At 30.7% G+C, this 20746-nt stretch overlaps 2 protein-coding genes across 4 annotated transcripts in view; one reads left to right on the top strand and one right to left on the bottom strand.

Moving 5' to 3' along the window:
- The window catches only part of LOC106470347 (sprT-like domain-containing protein Spartan), a 20887-nt gene extending 14434 nt beyond the window's left edge, over positions 1 to 6453 (top strand). For both annotated transcript variants that reach the window (XM_013930897.2, XM_022398960.1), the window contains one exon: positions 2690 to 6453. In XM_013930897.2, coding sequence (XP_013786351.1) covers positions 2690 to 3843 — 1154 coding nt within the window. In that variant the 3' untranslated portion in view covers positions 3844 to 6453. The remainder of the gene's footprint in view (positions 1 to 2689) is intronic.
- A 62-nt stretch (positions 6454 to 6515) lies between these two features.
- On the bottom strand, positions 6516 to 20515 carry LOC106470349. Of its 2 annotated transcripts, none has more exons than XM_013930900.2 (8): positions 20371 to 20515; positions 15842 to 16028; positions 14945 to 15208; positions 13776 to 14205; positions 10978 to 11416; positions 9967 to 10101; positions 9301 to 9382; positions 6516 to 8582 (listed from the first exon to the last, which is right to left on the bottom strand). In XM_013930900.2, the coding sequence occupies exons 2-8, from the start codon at positions 16007 to 16009 to the stop codon at positions 8382 to 8384; spliced, it is 1719 nt and encodes a 572-aa protein (XP_013786354.2). In that variant the 5' UTR covers positions 16010 to 16028; positions 20371 to 20515; the 3' UTR covers positions 6516 to 8381. The 2 variants fall into 2 exon arrangements, with proteins under 2 accessions (XP_013786354.2, XP_022254669.1); XM_022398961.1 differs by lacking the exon at positions 20371 to 20515 and adding an exon at positions 19750 to 20230.
- Positions 20516 to 20746: the final 231 nt, after the last annotated feature.

Consider the following 20746-nt stretch of genomic DNA (forward strand, 5'->3'; position numbering starts at 1 on the left):
TATATATATATATATATATATATATATATATATATATTTGAAAACAAGTGAGGTGCGTGCTGTTTATTCATCATTGAATTTATCGCTAACAAGTCACAGACACCTACTGTAGAAGAATCCTAAGCCCCAAAACAACACAGTATATATTTATACTATTAAGAAATACAAGTAAAAGCCTTTTTATTTTGAGAGTTGGCAGAGATAAGATTTTTAAATTCTGAAAAACAACAATAACCAACATGTTTGTTATGGATCTTCTTTTTTTTTATATTCTGGACAGTAAATCATCATAAGGTCTTAGTCCATGTCATAATCAATGATCAAAGTTCATGTTCTCTACATTTTCATCATTGAAGATGTAGTGGCTATGACCTCATCTTTTGGTTAAGAGCTGGTTTTCATAACTTAATGGCAGGAGAATTCTAGCATTTTAAGTTTGAATTCTTCCCAGGATTGGAGGATGATGATATATATATTGGAACAACCATTAGAAGGCTCTGTAGTCAAATAAAAGAACACTGTAATGCTAAAACCTACAATGGCAGGAGTATTACCAACCACTCTCTAAACTAACATGTTCTTGTGCCTACCTCCAGTTTCTTCCACATCATCCTCCATTTGCAGGAAGATTTCCAACTTTTAGAATGCCAGAATCTCTTGCCATTAAGCTAAGATAACTAGCTCTTAACTATAATGTGAATTCACTGCCACTACATCTTCAATTGTATAAAGAAATAATATAATTTGAATTTCAATATTTAAATCACCATAAAAAACAGAACTTACCTCTCACAGGGATCATCTGACTGGATAAAGTGCATTTAAACATTGCTTTCATAGTTTCAACTTCACTTTATATTTTTCACACTAAGTTTCCATACTCAACATAAACACTACATGCTTACCCATAGCCTTCCAACTTGGCAAGCATAATATAGGCACAAGCCAATTAGCACACTTGATTCAATCTCACCAGCAATATTATGTAAATATCAATTACACAAATTCGTTGTTATTAAAAATTTGTGACAAAATGAAGAAAAAAGTTACTGTATATTGTATTGATAAACATAATTGGATTTATTATTATTATCAATGGATTACAGAAAGATGTTAATAATAATTGAGGAAGGTGTCATATGTCTTCGTTGGCAAACAGATTGCTGTATTTTTTGTTCCAGTATGTGCCATAAAGCTTTATCATTTGAAATTGTTTTTATTCTTTACTTGACAAATATAATTGCATTTTAAGCATGCAATCAAATCAAGCTTATGTATTTCTGTCTATAATGATATTCTTCATTTGTTCAGAGCATCCCCAACAAATTGGTTAAGCATAAAACTTTCAGTAAAATTTGAGTCAAATTCTGGCCAGAAATAAAAGCCTGATGAAAAATTAGAGAACAAAAAAAACACAAAGTTTCACAGGTTTGAACTCAAAATGAGTTCAGTTGGTATGTGCAAGCTACCAAGGGATTTTGGCACTGCTTGATTTGTAAAGACACAGCAAAAGGCAATGTGTATGTGCTGGGGCATTAAAATTCTGTTAAGACCAGAAATCGTAACTCACATTCGAGGTGTATGTTAAAAAACATATGAAAAAATAAAATAGCAATGAATTTAGAAAATGGTTTTATATTATTTTAAATGAAGACATTATTTTATTGATTCAAATTAAAAACTATAAAAAGTAAATTTTTTTTTCTCAAATCCTGAATAAAAAAAAAAAATACAATCATCATCTAATGCTTCAAATTGTATGAGTATATATGTTTGCATCTGAAGAAAATAATTAACCTGAAACAAGAAAAAATTTCCTTTATAAAAAGCATTTTCACATTGTGAATATGTGATAAAGAAATGTGAAGTCTCCCTATTTTCAAAAACTTCTCCATATTGGCACCTGGAGGGAAAAGGGGCTTCTTCCTATTTTGAGAACTGGCTTGACCCCTGATACAGTTGTAAAAGGAAGTATATTCCACATTCAATACAATATGACTAGGTTTCTGGACATTTGCAATTTAAAACAGCACAGTAATTGTTATTACAAGTTCTACAACTGAAAGATGTTAAATCCTCTATTAAACTGACAAGACTTGTGATAAGTCAGCCAGTGCTTGTTGACTTTACTTACACTTAGGGAAATTACAAAAAATGAAAGATACCTTATATGTATTACCATATATAGCTTGTAGGTAGCACTAGCATTTGCATAAATTTACTATTAACATGGTGGAGCCAACTTTGGAAAATCACGTAGGCAAAACATATGTACAAATGCCTAGAATAAGATGTACAAACATAACATGAAGTTTGAGATTGTTTGCTACAGTTTTTGCATTAATGAGGAAATTAAATTTATTGGTATTTTTAACAGTAGAGAAGTTTAACTTGTGTGATGACAGATTTTGATAATGAAAACGAACAGGGAAAGTAAAAACATTAATTTAAAAAATTACATGTAATTGATACAGTTGCATGAGCAACTATCTGATAAAAGCATATATGTGGTTTAATTCCACAAAATATATTGAAAAATTTGTTGGCTTTTACTAATTTTTTTATTATTAATAACAGTATTGTTTTGAACTAAACTTTATTTGTTGGAAACAGATAATTGCTTTGAACTACAGTTATTTATTAAGAACAGTATGTTGCTTTTAGTAAAACTATTGCATATCTATTTCAGGTCCTGAGAAAAAACTAAAATCAGATGGTATGGACATCAGGAGTTGTTTTGGGGCCAAAATATTTACAGTTAATAGTAACTTCTCAAATGACAAAGACTCGGCAAAGAGTACAGTGCCATCACCTGGACTTAAAACACCAACATTACATACATCTATTCCACATGTAAACCAAGAACGACATTCAGAAGGTATATTAGAACAAGATGTTAGCTTGAAGAAAAGCTCCACTGAATTCGATTTTGTGCCATTCACTGGTCATGGACATCGTCTTGGAGGCAGGAATAGCATGTGTGACAATACAAGCACCACTAATAGAACTCTGTCGAGTCAATCGGAATTTGCAGCTATCAGAAATACTTTCTGTAATGATAATTTCCTTTCATCTAAACAAGCAAATACAAATATTTTAGGAAATCAAATTATAGGTTCTCAACACTCATCAAAACTGATAGATAAACAAGAACGCAATGTCCTGAAAGAAAAAAATAGTCTACCCTTCAAACAAAGCAGTCATGTTAAAGATGAATCAGTAAAACAACTGCCAACAGTAACAAGTAGAGTTGGAAATAACAAAAGAAACGCCTTGAAGAATATCATAAATAGAAATAGTAGCAATAAAAATACTACAAACCAACCACATCAAAAGGAGGTCACTGTAAAAATCCATTCAGTTTCATCACCTATACATCATATTCTCAATTCTTTCAGCTCAGATGATGAGGAAGAATATCCTTTGAACAAATCCAGTTCTAAATTTATTCAGACCAAACTAATGTTTCCCAAATATGAATCAAAAACAGGGGGAAATTTGAAACGCATTCAGAGTCAGAAATTTGATATTTCAAATAAAGTTCAGTCCTACAGTATTCCATTTTCCTTAGATAGAGCTGAATCAAGTTCTGGCCACAATACTTCTTTGTTACCTGAACCTGAATTCAGTCCTAGCCTTGGGACTTCAACCCCATCTAAACCTGGATCCAGCACCAATCCTGGGACAACTTCATCAACTAAACCCGAATTAGTATCTGATTCTAGAAAACTGTGTGGAGAACAGCAAATGTGTGAAAGAGTGACGTGTCCTATTTGTGGATTTGAATGTTTAGTAACAGTGATAAACCAACATCTTGATTCATGTTTAAAAACAAGTTCATGACATATTAGTTATGGCTTTTAATTTATAGGTTGCAGACCTTTTAAGTGAAAAAATAATAATTTGAGTAAAATGTATCACGTTAGTCTGCTAAAAGAAGACCATTTCCTGGCTGATGGCATGCCAGAGTTCCATGTTTATGTTATGCTTTAGTAGCTCGTAGAAGTTTTCATGGCCTTGCTCTATATAGTTGTGTAGATTACCCATTCAGTTTTTATCCAAAGAGGTAATCCATTAACAAGAAGTTGTCATGATGTATTATAAAGAGGCTTTGAACATTTCTTAAAGAATTTTTATAAATGAAGTACAGGTAAACTAAGAATAATAATGAAATAAAGCAGGATATCTTAGGCTTTCATTTAAGTTTGAGAATGGACACAATATAAAAAAAACAACAAATAAACCTAAAATACTAAAGTTTTCCACTTATAGAAACTGTTGTTTATCTGCTAGAAGCAACCAAACAACATCCACACGCATAGTATAGACTAAAACAGTTAAAGCATACAAAATATATTGATATACAACCACAGTAATAAAATAGTAGAAAAACTAGGAGCTTCAAGGCAAAATTAAGTATTGGAAAGCCTGATTATAAGGTAAACACATTAAAGAAAGTCATTGCGTCAGGATTATAAAACACTTTTTCACTTTATGACCTAGATATTGGTATTTCTGTTGGTCTGCTCAGTATTACTAGAAAATCTTTCACAGAATAAACAAATTATACATTGTGCTTAAGACTTGAAATTATTGATTATTTAAACTTTTTTTATTCAAGATTTGTCTTAACAACTTGCTATACTTTTTCAAATAACCTATAGCTTAATTATATCAACATAATTCAGGTAACTAAGAACGTTATTTACAGTGACTTGTTATCATATATGTTGACTGAGTGGTTGACAGGTTATTTGTTATATCTAGTTATGTGCAGTAGTGGAATAGATATTTATAAAGTTAATCTGTTTACGTCACAAAACTTTAAAAAACATTGCAGATTGTATGTGTTACTAAAATCTAAACCTAAAGTATTTAAGTTTTTCTAACACTCAAATGTTGTCATTGCTTATATAATTAATTTCTAACAAATCATATTAACAGTGACAGATGTTTTTATTCTATACAGTCATTTTCATACCAATGTGAGAAGAACATGGACACCAATGTGTTTATGTATTCTTTTACATCTTATAACAAAAATTCCATATTGTGATTACTATTCATTGTATTGCTACTTAAATATTTCATTTGCGAGAAATTTTATTAAGCAGTTTGATTGTTTATACACTCCTACTGGAGTGTTAATAAAAGATGACTTTATAACAATATCTCAAAGTATTTGAGAATGGAAGGTTTGTGTCATATTGTGAGAAAAAAGTACTGGAGGTAAAATGTTATCTCTTCAAAATTTCCTGGTAATGAGTGATCTATCAAAGATTAGACTGTTTGTGGAAGGTATGCATACTGATGAAGAAAAGTCTGGAAAGAATTATTTCACACAGTTTAAAATTACATAAAAATATATACTGTGTTAAAATTGTTGTATGTATGAGCTGCATAACATCATGTAATTTATAAGAGAATATTAGCTGAGGTTCATTTGGGCTAAAAATAAGGTACTAGTTTTAGCAAATCATCAGGAAAAGAATTATAACACATGTAAAAGCTTTATTGTATTCATTCATGTTTGTAGGTTTAAAGTAGCAACATCAGTGTTGGTCTATGTTAATTCACACTATTTTAATGAATTGTAATTTAAACGTTTCCTTTATAAATACAATAAAGGTGACTCAAAACTATTTTAAGAGAAGTTCAGCAAGAGTTTGTGTGGTTTGTATAGTATACACTAATCCTACCAGTTAATTGATAAACTGGGGATCAGCATCTAAGACAGTAATAATCATACAGTAAGGTAATAAATTTACATTAATTCATCTTGAATAGTGCCATGATTTCAAAATCCTTTAAGAAGTTAATTTGAAATCATGAAAGTTGTTGTGCCCTTTTTATGTAATATTTCTATATTATTGTTTAAAGGAAAAACAATATTGCAACAAACTATTTCATACATGATGAACAGGTGATAGCTACATTTGAGAGTCTCGAAAATGATAACAACAGTCTAGGTGAAAATGTATTCATTCACTATACCACTGCTCAGAAATACACCCATAAACTACAACAAATAGTCAGTACTTTTTCAAACACAATATTGAAATATAACTGTAAGCTGTAACTGCAGTATCATTATAATGAGGATAAAAGGTTTGTTTTGTAGCATAAATGATGAAAAGTAACTTTCCACCACTAGTTTACTGCCATAAAACAAGCTAAAGTATGGTTTTTATCAGCAGAGAAAGAAAGGCAAATTAAAACTTGTGTAAAAGTAAACGTGCTTGTAAGTTGTGTGGCCTTGGCTAAAAAGCAATAGTTGTGTATGTTATCTGCTTGGTTAAAGTCTAAACTGTAATGTTTTACAGAACTACTGATCAATCCACTAAGATAACTAACTGATTGGGGGTAACCCAAAGTGTCTTGTATTATCAATTTGTTTTGGAACAAGTATGAACTTTATAAGAAAAAAGTAAATATACAATAAATGGTAAAATATCTTTTATTTATTCTAATACAAAAAATGTTTACAAAATAAAATACATTACAAAAAGTAACGTGTGTTTAAATACAACTAGTATATAAAAACAAAATGAAGCTTAAATTTGTATTTATTTTTATAATGTAAATCTAGCAATGCTGTAATTTTTAATTACAGATTTCTATTTGGTATGAAGTCCAATTGAACCTGTGCATGTTGGACACTTGTCCTAATATTTCACATGGGAAATTATGTTAGAAATGTTCCTTTTCAATTACTGCTTGTCAGCAGCCTTTTTTAATGTGGTAAATAACAGCTAAATAAAGACAAAAAACGGAGGTAGCTTTTTTTATGGCTTTACTTCTTGAAAGCACAAGCTAAGCCCTGTCCTGTATTATGCATTTGAAAGTAAAGGAAGTTACTGCCTTTTAAATTTTATTTTACCTAGAAATGAAGTAGAAAGCAGATACTAATTTTTGAAGAACTAAATGTTATTCATGAAAGATATTGGTTTTGTGTGGGTTTCTCTTCTCCAGCTAATTTTCTTCCTACATGAAGAGTGCAGCTAACAATGGAGACAAAAAAGTGCTCATTTCATTTTTATCTCAATATAATAATCTGTAACTTTACAAGTAGTGTTATTTTTGTTAGTGTGCAGTGTTTATTTAGCCATTAAAACATATGTACACACTGCTGGTATTTTTAAACAATTCCTTTTCTGTAATAAAAAAATTAATTTTCATACTTCTAAAGCTATCTTACCTTGAAAGCTTTCAGTATAATCAGATATATATGTGCATATCACACATTAATCCTCTCTTAAGAATAATATACAAAACTAAGAAAATTTCAAAGACTAGGCCAATAATATTGGGATTAAAATTGATTACAGCTATACTCTTATTAAATATGAAATTTATTGCATTATATTTATATATAGTTCTGTAAACACAACTTATACAAGCATCTTTTAGCTTATGGTATAAGATAACACTGTAATTCAAGACAGTTTGTGCTTCACAAAACCCTCCTGATATTGCCCATAATAACTTGGGCTATATTATGTCACCATTCATCCTTGATCTGGAAAAAAAATTCATTCACATCATAATTCTCTCTTTAAAATGTCTTGGCTTCAATCTTTGGTTTAGTATTTATTCATTTTCAATCACTAGATATAAATATTTAATGGGAAAAAAAAAGATACTTATTACATATGATTTTAGGCCACACAGTTTTACAAAATTATGAAAATAATAAAGAAAGGCTAAGCAGGTGCTTGAGCATTTTAGTATTAAATTTGAAGAAAAACCTGATCATACAACTATTTCACACAATTCTAATTCCAGTTGTAAGTTATGCACTATGTATGAGTATTGTTTCTTATGTAACACAAATATGCTTTATTAGGCCTTCAATAAAATATGTTTCAAACTGCAGTTTGTTTAATATTTAGGTAATTGATATTTATGTACAAACAATGAGTAAGTGCACATTTTCGTAACCTATAAAATAGATTATTCAAAATAGTCACAACCTTAATGGTTTCGTCTATAAAAGCTGCTACAAACTAAAAATTATTTCATAATATTCAAGACTGCTGCAATATTTAACAGTCATTTCCAAGTTGCTTTCTCCTGTTGTACAAACTGGAAATATTTTCAGGAATATCTTGCTTTAGTTTAAGAGTATTAAAATATATGCTTAAATACATCACATGAAAAATGCATTTGTGTGTTCCTTCACTAGGATCTTGTCATTTTACTCTTTTAATTCCACATTAAAAGAAAGTTGTTAGAAATGGATCTTAGTATAGGGAGAAGCATCAGTTCAAAAGACAAACTGCTATATATATATGTGTAAGGCACTTACAAATATTTTCAATATTCTAATCTCACAACTCTCTGCAAAGACATCTCTGATACCATTTTAAAATGTCCATGTTTCAAGATGGTTGACCAAATAAGCAATATTTTTTGGCAACATTTCCTTGAGATGAAATTCTCCCAACTGAGCTGAGCCACGTTTCTCCAACTTGTGGCTCACATACATGGGAAACAGGTGGAGTTACAACATAAAAGGAACTTGGAAATCTAATGCTAGTTTGTTTAAGCGGCCAAGTCGATGTCTTCACAAATCGGTCGTCCTATAAAATGAAAAATATTTACCTATGAATTGATGGAAACTGGGCAACAAGGGAAATAACTAATTGTAATTAGTAATTAGAGAATACTTGTATTTATAATATATATGGCTGAACCTAATTGTTATTCAATATAAAGGTGAATGCTATAGTTACTTAACATTCAGGTGAACATTTATTATTTTTAAATACTCTGGATGGTCATAGAAACAGCAGCTTAAAACTGTTGTGGTTAATATTTTGAACATGTGTTCCTCTATATACAATACATTTATATTTGTATAGCTTATTAGTTATTTCATCGATTTTTTTTTTCCAAACAAGTAAACTGTTCTCACTACAGAAAAAAGGTTGGAATGAAACAGATTTAAGGAAGGAGACAAGGCCTTCATCCAAAGAGACAGAGTTGTTGGCCTTATTGTGTTTTGGTCTAATGCAATTAATTATAATCCTAAGGCTTATTGGTGAGAGGAGGTGATGTACTGTATCATAAAATGCTAATACTATTATAATAAAAGAGCTTAATTTGCACATGAAAATATGGAACCAAACAATTAGCACTGTTAGAGTAAACATTTTATTTTTTTAACTTATTATTCTGCCCCTTTCCAGTTTTTGTTTTTTGGTAAGGAAAGTAAATATAAATGTCTTCCTTAACAAGAATTCTGCAGGAAAATCCTAGGAATATTTCATTACCTATGATGTGCTGTTAAATACATACCCAGTTCAGATCTGTTCCCTTTCCAGTGTTACACACCTCAGCCTGGTGGGGGTCTGGCACACCATCACTACTACTGTGTCGTCTACAAGAAACGCACATTATATCAGTGTCAGCATCATTAGTGCATCTTACTACACTAAAAACAAATGATAATTGATTACCTAGAAACAACTTGAAGGAATGTACTTAAGGTTTAACAAATTTCATTACCAATATATGCTTCAAGAAGTTTAAACAAATTAAACTTTCAGTTTGATTTTTTTCAAAGAACAATTGAATTTTAATTAACAGAGTAGAATCTTTCACTATCTACAAAATGGTCTGTCATAGAATTAAAACTAATTCTCATATTATCCTGCAGATATTCTAGAATTTTAATGATCAAGTCATGGAATGTACATTCTTTGTCTAAGGGCCCCTTGTATTTAAATATTTTTGAAACTTTTGTTTTTATTACCAAATTACTTATTGTTTCAAATGGTGAAAAGTTTTGCTTCTGATATAAGTGTTTTCTTCATAATAATGCTTAACTAAAATATTAAGTTTTGTAGACTACAACAAAGTTTAATCACTTTACAAAAATTAAATATTCAATCATTTTTTATGTATACCTATGTTCTACACATTACATTTTAAAATTAAAAAGGTTTTAGAAATGCTGAATACCTTTGTCTGACAGAAGCAACCAGTTCTCTTCCAACAAAATCAAGCCCAAAAGAAAAAACATCACTGTCTTGCCCATTGATTGAGGAGGCATCATCACTAGAACAACTATTTTCTCCCTTCCGCATTGTATTCCACCTGTAGCAGAAGCAAAAGCACTAGATGAAGCATTACTAAGATAAAAGAAGATAATACTAGAGCCCATACAGCCCATGAAAGCTTATAAATACAAACAAATTCCTCTTCTGATGATGATAATATCTGTTGGTGTGATGAATTAAGTCAACAATTGTGGTTTAATGGAATGTTGTTTTATATATAAAATCTCTAGTCAGCAAAACTTTTGACTGAAGGATGAAAAACAGTAACTACTTCCCAAATCTGCTTTGAAACTTATATAAAGGGCCTACAAGAATTACATGCTTAAAAATAAAATGGATACATTATGATGTTCTTAACACATCTTTTGGATTAGTCTAAGAATATTTTTTGACTTGCCATTTCCTGCTTAAAATTCCATAATCAAAACTATTTATCTTGTTTGCAAAGTAATATTTCAGTTGAAATGGAAACCTGTTATTAACTCAGTACACAGATTAACTAATAAATATTGGGCTTTTACATACATATATAAAACAAGCATCTATAATAAACTTTCAATCAATCTTTTTTTAATATAAACGAGTATTAATTATTATACTTGGATCTTCTAATTATCAGAGGAATAAATGTCTTATCTATAACAAACTTTTATATAATTTTTGTTATTCTCATCAGTGGACTAGGAGAATTTTTAACAGATAAAACATTTTTAAAATGTGAGAGGAATGAACAATACATCTGTAAAAGCTACATTTAAAATAATGAGAAGGACATCTAATTCAGTAATAATGACAGCAAGAACATTTCTGATTATTTATGTAGACACGCATGTTATATGAAATATAACAGTGGCTACAAACACATCACATAACAATGTAAACACACTATATTGCCAAAGATATAAAACTTTACCTCTCTCTCTCTGCATTTTGCCAAGCAATTAAAGAATGTGTATTCTGACTAAAACTGCAATTTTCACTGTTCAGTTGGCTTCCAGTCTGTGGACCTGGTTCTATGCATGAAGCTAATTTTGGATCTTCCATCCAGATCCAGTTTACAGAAGAGAAACCAGCACCAACATTATGGTTATTCATCTGTGGCCATGTTTTCTTTCCATCTGAGCTAGACATTATATTATTAGCATCAGGAAATATGTGAACTGCTGAATGGTTGGTTCTCAGTTCTCTGCTGTCATACTTAGAAGAAACTGTCTTCCAGAGTTCAGAATTACTATCAAAGTCACACACTGTAGGCATTTGTCTTAATAAGGAGCTGGAATTGTGCTTCATTGGTTTCCATGATAACAAGTTGATAACTTCATCCAGCTCATTTGATGTGTTTTTGGAGTGCTCTAGAATATTTAATCATGTTCACACTATGAAAATGTTCCATTTTACATAATGTCTAAAAGAATGCAACACAATTCTAGGTTATCAAATACCAAATATAGAATGCATATATTACATACATGTTGAATGTGAAGCAACAATAAATAACTCATTCTACAAATACAATGTAAATGAATTATTTTTGCTTATAAGCTATATATATTTCAAATAGCATTTAAATTTTTCTACCTCAGCTACACAACAAATGGCTAAAAAAGTTTTAAATAAGAGAACTACAGTAATATTAAGAATGAATATGACTACAACTACGTAACATAGTAGGAATATCAAAAGAAATTTTTATTCTTATTTACCTTTGAATAACAAAGCTCTCAATAAAAAAATCATTAAATTGCAACACTAATACACAAAATTATTACATTTTTGCAAGTTTTCACAGCAATTATTGTTTAATTATAGAAGCCATATGGTAGTGATTTGTATGAATGGGGCAGTATATGCTTGACCACAATAATTTAGAATGAGTATTGCAAGGACCAGCAAGTCAGAAAATAATATTGAAAAAAATATATCATAACTACAAAAACTCATCTCAGTCATTACTGAAACTTTTTTTAATCTTATGTTGTGCTATTTTTTCGACAAATACATAAAGTAAAAACAAAGAGTGAAAACCACAAAGTGTTTTAAGCATTGAAGGCATAATACCTTTCTGTCAGAGCTAGAAACATGCAACTTACTTTAAAATGACATTATCAGTTCACAAATGTTTATAATACAATAAATGCATTCCACAGACCAGAATACAAATAAGAGAGTGGTGTAACACCAAACAAGAGGTATCCAGAATTGTAGTATGAATACATAACAGGCAAATTCTAATGCCAATTTGGCAATCATGAGGCACATTGAAATAACACCAGCCCTACGGTGAAAACCAGTTGACAACAACATGGGAATTACTGATAGAGGATTTATGTCTCAATAAATCTGGATGCCCAAGAAGATAGACAATGATCCATACACTTCAAAAACATATTAAATCTAAATTAGCTTTACCTTTCACCATTTCAAAGACAGGGCTTAATGTAATACAAAATATGTATGTCATAAATTATGCCTAAAAGCAACTTCAATTTCAAACAGGATGAGCCAGAAAAGACAAAGTTACTCAGAAAAATAAAAATCACAGTATTTCACAATATATATTAAATGTAAATCAAAGAGTACAACCCATATTTGTTTTTACAAGAATTATGAATGTATTTCTTCAGAAGCACTCACAGATATGAAGGGGGGAGAGGTTTACCTATACAGTACAACAGTTTCAAAATTTAAAGTATGTACCTTAGACAGCACCTGCCAGGTGTGAATTTATGATATGCACTTGGTGCAGTTTAGGTGCTTTAGCTGGTTGAATGATGACCAATAATGGGCACAGTGATATGTAATAGAACTATCCTTATTTCATAAGTGTAGCATTTTGTTTACTGAAGTACCTTTTATCATTCTTTTCTCTTACTAAATTACACATTTCAAGCAACTTGTGTTTAATATGTTAAACACTGAAATTCCTTAAGTTGTTGCAAATAACTTACAGATAAGAAGCAATTGCAATACTTCACATAAAGCCTAATTAATTTCTCTTGGAGTTAGAGAGGACTCAGCTAAGGTACTCCTAAAACAGTGTCATGTGAGTCCTGAGAACTCTTGAAGTCAATAATGAGTGCTGTGTTATCTTTCCCACTTATGAAGGTATACAATAAAACATGTTAGAATTATACAACAACATAATATTTACCATAAAAGTTGCCACTAAATACCCAGATTTATATACAGCTACATATGCAATTGTTCTTTGTCATTATGTTTTAAAAAAAACTTTATGGATGCTCCCATTATCCATCACTGTGAAATTACTTACTTTCTGTTGTCTGCATCATAAAAGAAGTTGATCAAGCATTAAATGTATAATTAAAGAAAACGACCACAACACATGAAACATAAAATAAAAAATCCATAAAGAATGAACTAAAATATAGCTTTTCCTTAAATACTTCAAAATTAACTTTATTAAAAATAAACATGGGAACAAGAGCTAATCCCTAGTTTTATATTTTTTGGAGCAAAAGCTAAATTTTGAAAAATTAGCAGTGAAATAAGCTTTTGTGTTATTAAAAAATATTATGCATTGTTATGGGGTAACTTATAAAAACTGGAATATCGATAAGAAAAAAATATTTTATTAAATTATGGAACAAATTCAGCATCTCTAACAAGAATCATAAAATTACATTTTCTTCAATATTAAATCTTCATCTTCACAGCTTCATATGAAATATAAAATTTCAAGATTCAAACCTGTTTGAGAAGGACTCTCTGAATTGAAATGCAATGATCCAGTCTGATAGAAATTTGAATTTGACCATGTGAAATTAGGTGTCATAAGTCCAGCTGGTGGTCTACCCTTTTCACCAAGGTTCATTGATGGACAAGCAGAAATCTGGCTATGAGTGGAAAACTGATTGTGTATAGATTCAACTGTTGAAGGTTTTGAACTACCTGTGTATAGCTTATCAAGCAGTTGGCCAAAATGTTTCCTTATTGTTACAGATAAGTTGAATTTTTCTGGAACCTGACTATCATGCCGATTCATAACTACAGCTTCTCTTTCATGGTGTGTAAACCTTTCAGATGAAAAATTCCTTGTGATCTGTGATAATGCCTTCCATGCAGCAAGTGAGAATTGAGCTTGTAGTTCAACATAAGAAAGAAGACACAGTCCTATTGCCTGAAAATAAATTATACCAATATTTTACTTGTATCATTTCTATCCTTCTTACTTTAATTCAAAGCAGAATGATTATGACTTTTGGGCAAAGTAAAACTATCATTTTTACCTACTAAAGCTGGAGCTATGTATAATTTTAATTGTAAAAGAAAAATCAATTTAGAGTTTCAGATTATTATAATTTTGAAACATATGCATGTTTGTGTATTATTTATCATATTTTTAAGTTGAAATAATTAAATGAAAGGGTAGGAGGGCATTTAATAACATATGCAAAAAAAAGAAGTAAACTGAGGTTTTTAAGAAAAACAATCACCAAGTTTATCTAAAGACTTGAAAAAGTAAACTTCCTTTCTGTTTTGTGCAGAGAAACACCATTCAAGTTGCATTCTTTATATACTAAGTTTTGATGCCATTACATTGTAAAACAAAAGTCTGGCCTTGTAACAAAGTAATTACAGAAAAAATATACAATAATTAAACCTTAGTTATAAGGTTAATATCTGGTGGAATCACACTAAGCCAAAAGTATGTTTCTTTTGAAAAAACTGAAATTATATTTAAAAAAGTATATCACTGTAATCAAAATACATTGTCATGTAAATACAAAAAAATCTTAAGTATTACTACCAAATATAAAAATTTGTTATTAGCAAGATAAAATCACTTCTAATCACACAAATGCACTATAATACTTAATGGTTAATTATAAAAATACAACTTACAGAAAAATACTCACCTGGATATGTTCAAACTGCGCATCAATTTCTTCATCCCCATCTCTATGTTTGTTTTCTCCCTCCTCTAATCTGTTCAGTATGTCTTGAAGACTCATCAGGGTTTCTGTTTTCACTGCAGCACTAGCACCAGCTGTGGCTTTGCTGATTTCATCCCATGCATTGAGAAACTGTGAAGCTACTTCCCAGTGAGAAGGTACCTCATTGAATACTTTGAGAAAATTCTGGGCCAAAAGAGTACCAGCACCACAAAGAGTATTCAGGGCCTAGAAATGTCACATAGTAGCACTCAGTATTTATATCACATAAAGTATACACTAGAAAAAAAAACACAAAAAACATTACCTAGTCTACATATGTAAAAGAATTATCAAGTTCTTTTCAGCATGCATTATGTGTTCCTAGAGCAAAGAGTCTGTTTAAAATATCAAGAATTGGACAATTACATATAACAAATTCACAAGTGGAAATAACAGTTTCAATATCTAATGTCTACTTTCTTCAAATGTCAAGGGGTTGACATAATCACAAGTAAGATAACTATGTTAACAATTACTTATTCTATTCCTAAACCTTGTAAATTTGTTGTTTTTAATGCCCTGTAACAGTCAAATATGATCAAAATAGCTGGTATATCAAGATCTAAATATAAAAAAAATGTTTATAAGTTAAAAAAATATTATGTAAATAATATTTGAAAGAAATCTGCCAAGCTGTTTTTGTGCTATCACATGGCATTAAAACAAACCACCACCAAGATAAAAAAATGAAGCTTCAAAAGATATAGTGGCTCAAGTGATTCCCATAATATTTTTTATAGAACTTGTATGTAGGGTTGTCTTCTATAATTTACCTAGTTGTCTACAAGTAATCTTATATGTTGTGATAATCCTTCTTACCTGAATATATGATGAGCAGATATCAAGGCAATTGTACAAATCACTTGACATAATGCAAAATGTTGATGATTTTGAAGCTGATTTTATTGTAGCACTTCCTATTCCTTGAGCATGGTGGGTTAGTGGCTTGTTCAAAACAAAATTTAAATGTCGCCGTAAGTTGGACATTTCAATTAATCAAAAATGGCTGAAAAATAAAAAATAAATACTAAAATATAAAAAGCATTTCACTAGGTATTCTCACATATACTAATTGCCATAATTTCTTTGTAAAGCTACTATGCTTTTATACAATGACTACGGTGTAAATTTAACTTCTAATAATTGAAACCATTTAAAAACCAGAGAATGCTGCAATATATAAAAAAAACTCCTAGCAATATCTTGATAAATGTGCTCCCTCACCCATTGTTTCAAATATATTGGGTAAAATAGACTTTTTGTTATTGTTGAAGTCTTTAACAAATGCTTATGGAATATCCATTATATCAGAATGGATGCAAATAAATGTTTTGGAATTCTACAGATTCCATCTTCAGTATCTTATGTAAAGGACAGATTTTAGGTCATTTTCAGAAATGGCTCAACACCTACCCCACTGACTTTAGACCTACCCTTTATAGAGGATACTGAAGACGAAATCACTAGAATTCTAAAATGTTTATCTGCATCCCTTCTGATACAAGTAAACATTGTTCTTCATCATAAGTGTCATAATACCTTTTACTGTCAAACTTCGTTTTCCTTCGAACAGATCAACTGCTAATATCAATTCTGTATAAGTTACTTGTAAGAACAAATCCATCTATTAATTTACACTAAGCCTCTAATACAAGTAAAGCAGTTTATGATGTCAGTCTTGACCACTTAATTCCAGTAGTGGACCAATCCTGCTGAAATTATATCAATGGTGTGTCACATATCAAAAATGGCTTCAAGATGAAGATGATACGATTGTTTTATCAAAGTTGATGTGAGGAACATTTTACTATAAACCATACTGCAGTTGTGGGTGATTTGTCTTATGATCTCTTATAATATTCCACACTGTCAAGTTTATACTAAGTAGTGCTCCCTGCTTGTACAAAGCACAAGTGGATTTGCTTGGACATAGCTCACTATTTCATGTCTGAAACATTTGCAAAGTCACAAGGTACTCTACATGTTACAAATGTAGTTGATGTAGATGTGATCATGACGAAATGTCAGTGACTGCAAAGCTAAATCTTAAAATGTTCAGAGCAACTGTTGTTACTGATGCTGAGGGCTTGTCTTTTGACAGCCAGATCAAAAGCAAGGTTAGTAATCTGAAACAAACAAAAAAGAAATGAAGTTCTTTGTCTCACTTATATCTTGCAGCACCATAATAGTAATGTTCTCAAGGAATAAACATGAATTGCACATCATATGTTTACTTTTGACTTTTAAAATCAAATTATGCAAACAATCTACCTGAAAGTCTGTGGCTTCCTGTGCAGATAAAGCTGGGTTGGATCATATTGAACCTTCTGCTTGGACAGGTCTAATGAAGATAAACACTACTATGTTGACAGAAATGGAAGGCACTGAATGCTTCCTCAGGAAATGTCAAGATAGAGAAAGGTGTTACAATCCATTGTTGGTTAGAAGAAAGTCCTGACCACAGGACAAAGATGAAAAAGTTTTGGCCAGAAGAAAAGTATGATTGGCTACTCAGTTTACTGAAAACAATACAGGAAACTGCTCCTCACATCAAGCTCCACATAACCCACTACACAATATTAAGTTTGCCGGAAGTCTGGATTTAGCCGATCCCACCCACCTGACAGATTTGTCAAATTTTTCTCTACTTGACTCAGAAACTCAGCATTAAATAAGATTCCCCTAAAGTGAATAGTAACAACATCAAGTAGAATAATGTGATTTAGCTATTGTTATTAAACAAAATATTAAGTCTGTAACTTGGAGTTTGTCAATGAAATATAACTAAACTTATAAGTCATATTATATTTAGAGTTCATTCAGGTTACTTTATAAACCAAGTAATTTCTAATTTTTAAGAGATTTGAGTCTATCATTTATTGTAAACATTGTACAATAAAAGCTTTATTAACCGATATCTGCTGGATTTGGACAGTGCTGAATAGGCAAAAATTCTGAATATAAAAGCAATATTTACAATATTTTACAGGAAAAACTTTGACACCTTGTTAATGTTCTAAAGTACAGTATTCCTATATCATGTAAAACACTAACAGTTGTAAACAATTTTAAAATTAAAAACCTTAAACTGTATACAAATCTTTTTCCATGCATTTACAAATGTCTAGTTTCTGATGCATTGTTAGTACAACTTGTTTACATTTCACTCCTTAGCTTGAGGAAGGAGTTTCCATTGATTTCTTGCTAGAATTAGAAGTCATAACTTCAGGAAGTAGAAAATATTTACAGATAAAGTATGCACAATGTGAATCACAGTATAGATGGCTAACAACTGAAGCCTGACACGCATTGGCAGGAAAGAACATAAACAAAGCCACAGCAGCATCACAAAGCTAAAATGAGCATATGTATTTAAATATATTGAAATTTCTAGTTAGAAGAAGTTGCTAGAAGTGAAGATGCTGGATAACAATGCTTTTACTGTAATTCAAATATCTTTAGTTTCTATATTTATTATCACATGTTATTTAGCTACCACATTTATACATGACTATCTGTATGATCTCTGAGGCAAGAAATCTACTTATCAGATACTACAGAATGTCCCATGACTTGTTTTTATGTAATTTACATATATAGATATTATTTGGAGCAACTTTTTTAATAACATGCATATTATACATTAAGTACTTAAACATTTCACAATTCATACACTCATGATCCACCCAAAAACATGCAAAATTTTACGAAAACCTAGTCTCCTCAAAACATAAAACTTTTTTAAATAGCCATTCTATACGCAAATTATCTTTATGAAGTCTTTATCTCTTAAAATTTGTATCTTAACATGTTGCTAGCCTGAAATAACATAAACCTAAATTTTAGCTCTAAACACAGTACATTCAGAAAACCAACCTGAATCATTCTTGTAGTAAGTACTTCCTTTGAACCCATTTTTTCCCCATAAAGTTAAGACCTGTATAATGAGGTTACTGAAATATAATGGGGTGTCCTAGCAGCAGCATAAAAAAAGCTTACATAAAGTGTATTTTTTAACTTGTACATATTTGTCAACATTCCAGGGTACAAATATGTTCTTCCTACTGCATATAAAAGACCCATAAACATATTAACTAACAACTTTATGCATCTTGTCATGTTGCACAGGGATTGTCTCATTTTAATGCATGATCAGAAAAACTAGCTTTTCCCAATGTAGTACCAGCTAACTTAAAAATAAAACTATTAATCTGAACAAACAAAAAAAGTTTGAAAAAATAAAGAAAATTGAAGTAGGTCTGTTTTGTACAAAACACACCTACTTCAATTTGCTTTATATTTTCAGACTTTTTTGTTTTAATATCCATGACAATGTATGTTTGTCTTTGTTAATGAAATAAAATGACTTGTGTTCATACATTAGATTTGCTAGTTTCCTACATAACCTATTTACATTTCATATGAATTGATAATACAAAAATCAAATTAGTAGCTTCAAATATGATAGTCTAAATTAATAATACATCAGATATAAATACAAGAAACAGTACATAATACAAAAATATATGTACTATAGTATAAACGTATATCAAAGCAAGCAAATGGATATACATTTCACAGTTTCTGATCAAGAAAAAGTCTGAGCACTGCCTTGTCAGTGTCACTGCAAAGTACATGTAGCTAAACATCTATACAATGAAAGACTTTTTTGTTATCACTTGCACGTATACACTGATTTGATCCTGATAGTGATACACATTAATTACCATTCAGCGACCCGACACAACTGGAGTCAATTTGCGTTCACCAAAGTTGAGTCAATTTGAAACAGCTACAGTCAGTAGTGAGGTAGATTCAAAGGCATTAAATATACTTTCAGGACACATTGCAAAGTCACTACTCATTTAACAAGTACTATATCCAACAAGTTACGTTTCAATATCAAGTTACTATTTTCTACTGATAGTACTGCCATTATATCGGACCCAGCTCATGGTGACTGGACTAAACTAGACACGCCCTGTAAATGCCAGTTTTTTACACCTCGTTTCCATCTCGCGCTATTCTGCTTTGGCCTAGTCAAATAAGCAAATGTCTTTCTACAAAAAGTCATTTGATTAAGTTTGGCAGATTCATATTATAATCTCTCGTACCAACATACAATAACTGAACACTTGAAAATCATATTAAAATCAAATTACATCGAAAGTAAACTGATTAACAAGTCTGTAGCGGTTAACCGATAACGATACTAGTAGTAGTATTAATCAATATAGTGTTAGCTACATCCGAAGATGCGAGAAGAGACCCCCCTACAAATTTTATAATATCGGCAATCCTATACAACACAAAATGTGGAGAAAAAAAAATATGTATAGCAAGCTTACCTTTCTAAATAATAACAATAAAGATGATCACGAGGGTCGAATAAAACACAAAGCTAAAGAATGGAAGCACAAGAACTGTATTCTCACCCGTCGCCTCAAGTTCTCGATACACTGTAGTCGTTTAATAATTTGACAAGTTACTGTAAATCAGGCGCGTCCGGCGTCTCCGAAAGTGAGAGTAGGCACAACGGTGACTTTGGACATAAATATATTTCACGATTCACCGTAAAGACACTGCTTCAAATTTATTTCAATATAACGATCTCACATGTTGAAGAAACAGTGTGTGTGTTTCATTCTATTTCTCAAAAATTTTGTTTTCAGCTGTCTTAATGTATTGTTACGTCTCCGTTTGTCAATTGATTTTCCGTAACTT

This window comes from Limulus polyphemus, unplaced genomic scaffold, assembly GCF_000517525.1.
Source record: "Limulus polyphemus unplaced genomic scaffold, Limulus_polyphemus-2.1.2 Scaffold3956, whole genome shotgun sequence".
Taxonomy (NCBI): domain Eukaryota; kingdom Metazoa; phylum Arthropoda; class Merostomata; order Xiphosura; family Limulidae; genus Limulus; species Limulus polyphemus.

What these genes read in the sequence shown, in the direction of transcription:
- LOC106470349 (XM_013930900.2), bottom strand. Translation starts at nt 16,009, where the DNA reads ATGTCCAACTTACGGCGACATTTAAATTTTGTTTTGAACAAGCCACTA. An exon ending in CGCAGTTTGAACATATCCAG is followed by an intron (nt 14,206 to 14,944) that starts GTGAGTATTTTT and finishes ATTTATTTTCAG; the next exon opens with GCAATAGGACTGTGTCTTCT. An exon ending in AGAGAGTCCTTCTCAAACAG is followed by an intron (nt 11,417 to 13,775) that starts GTTTGAATCTTG and finishes TAAATATTCTAG; the next exon opens with AGCACTCCAAAAACACATCA.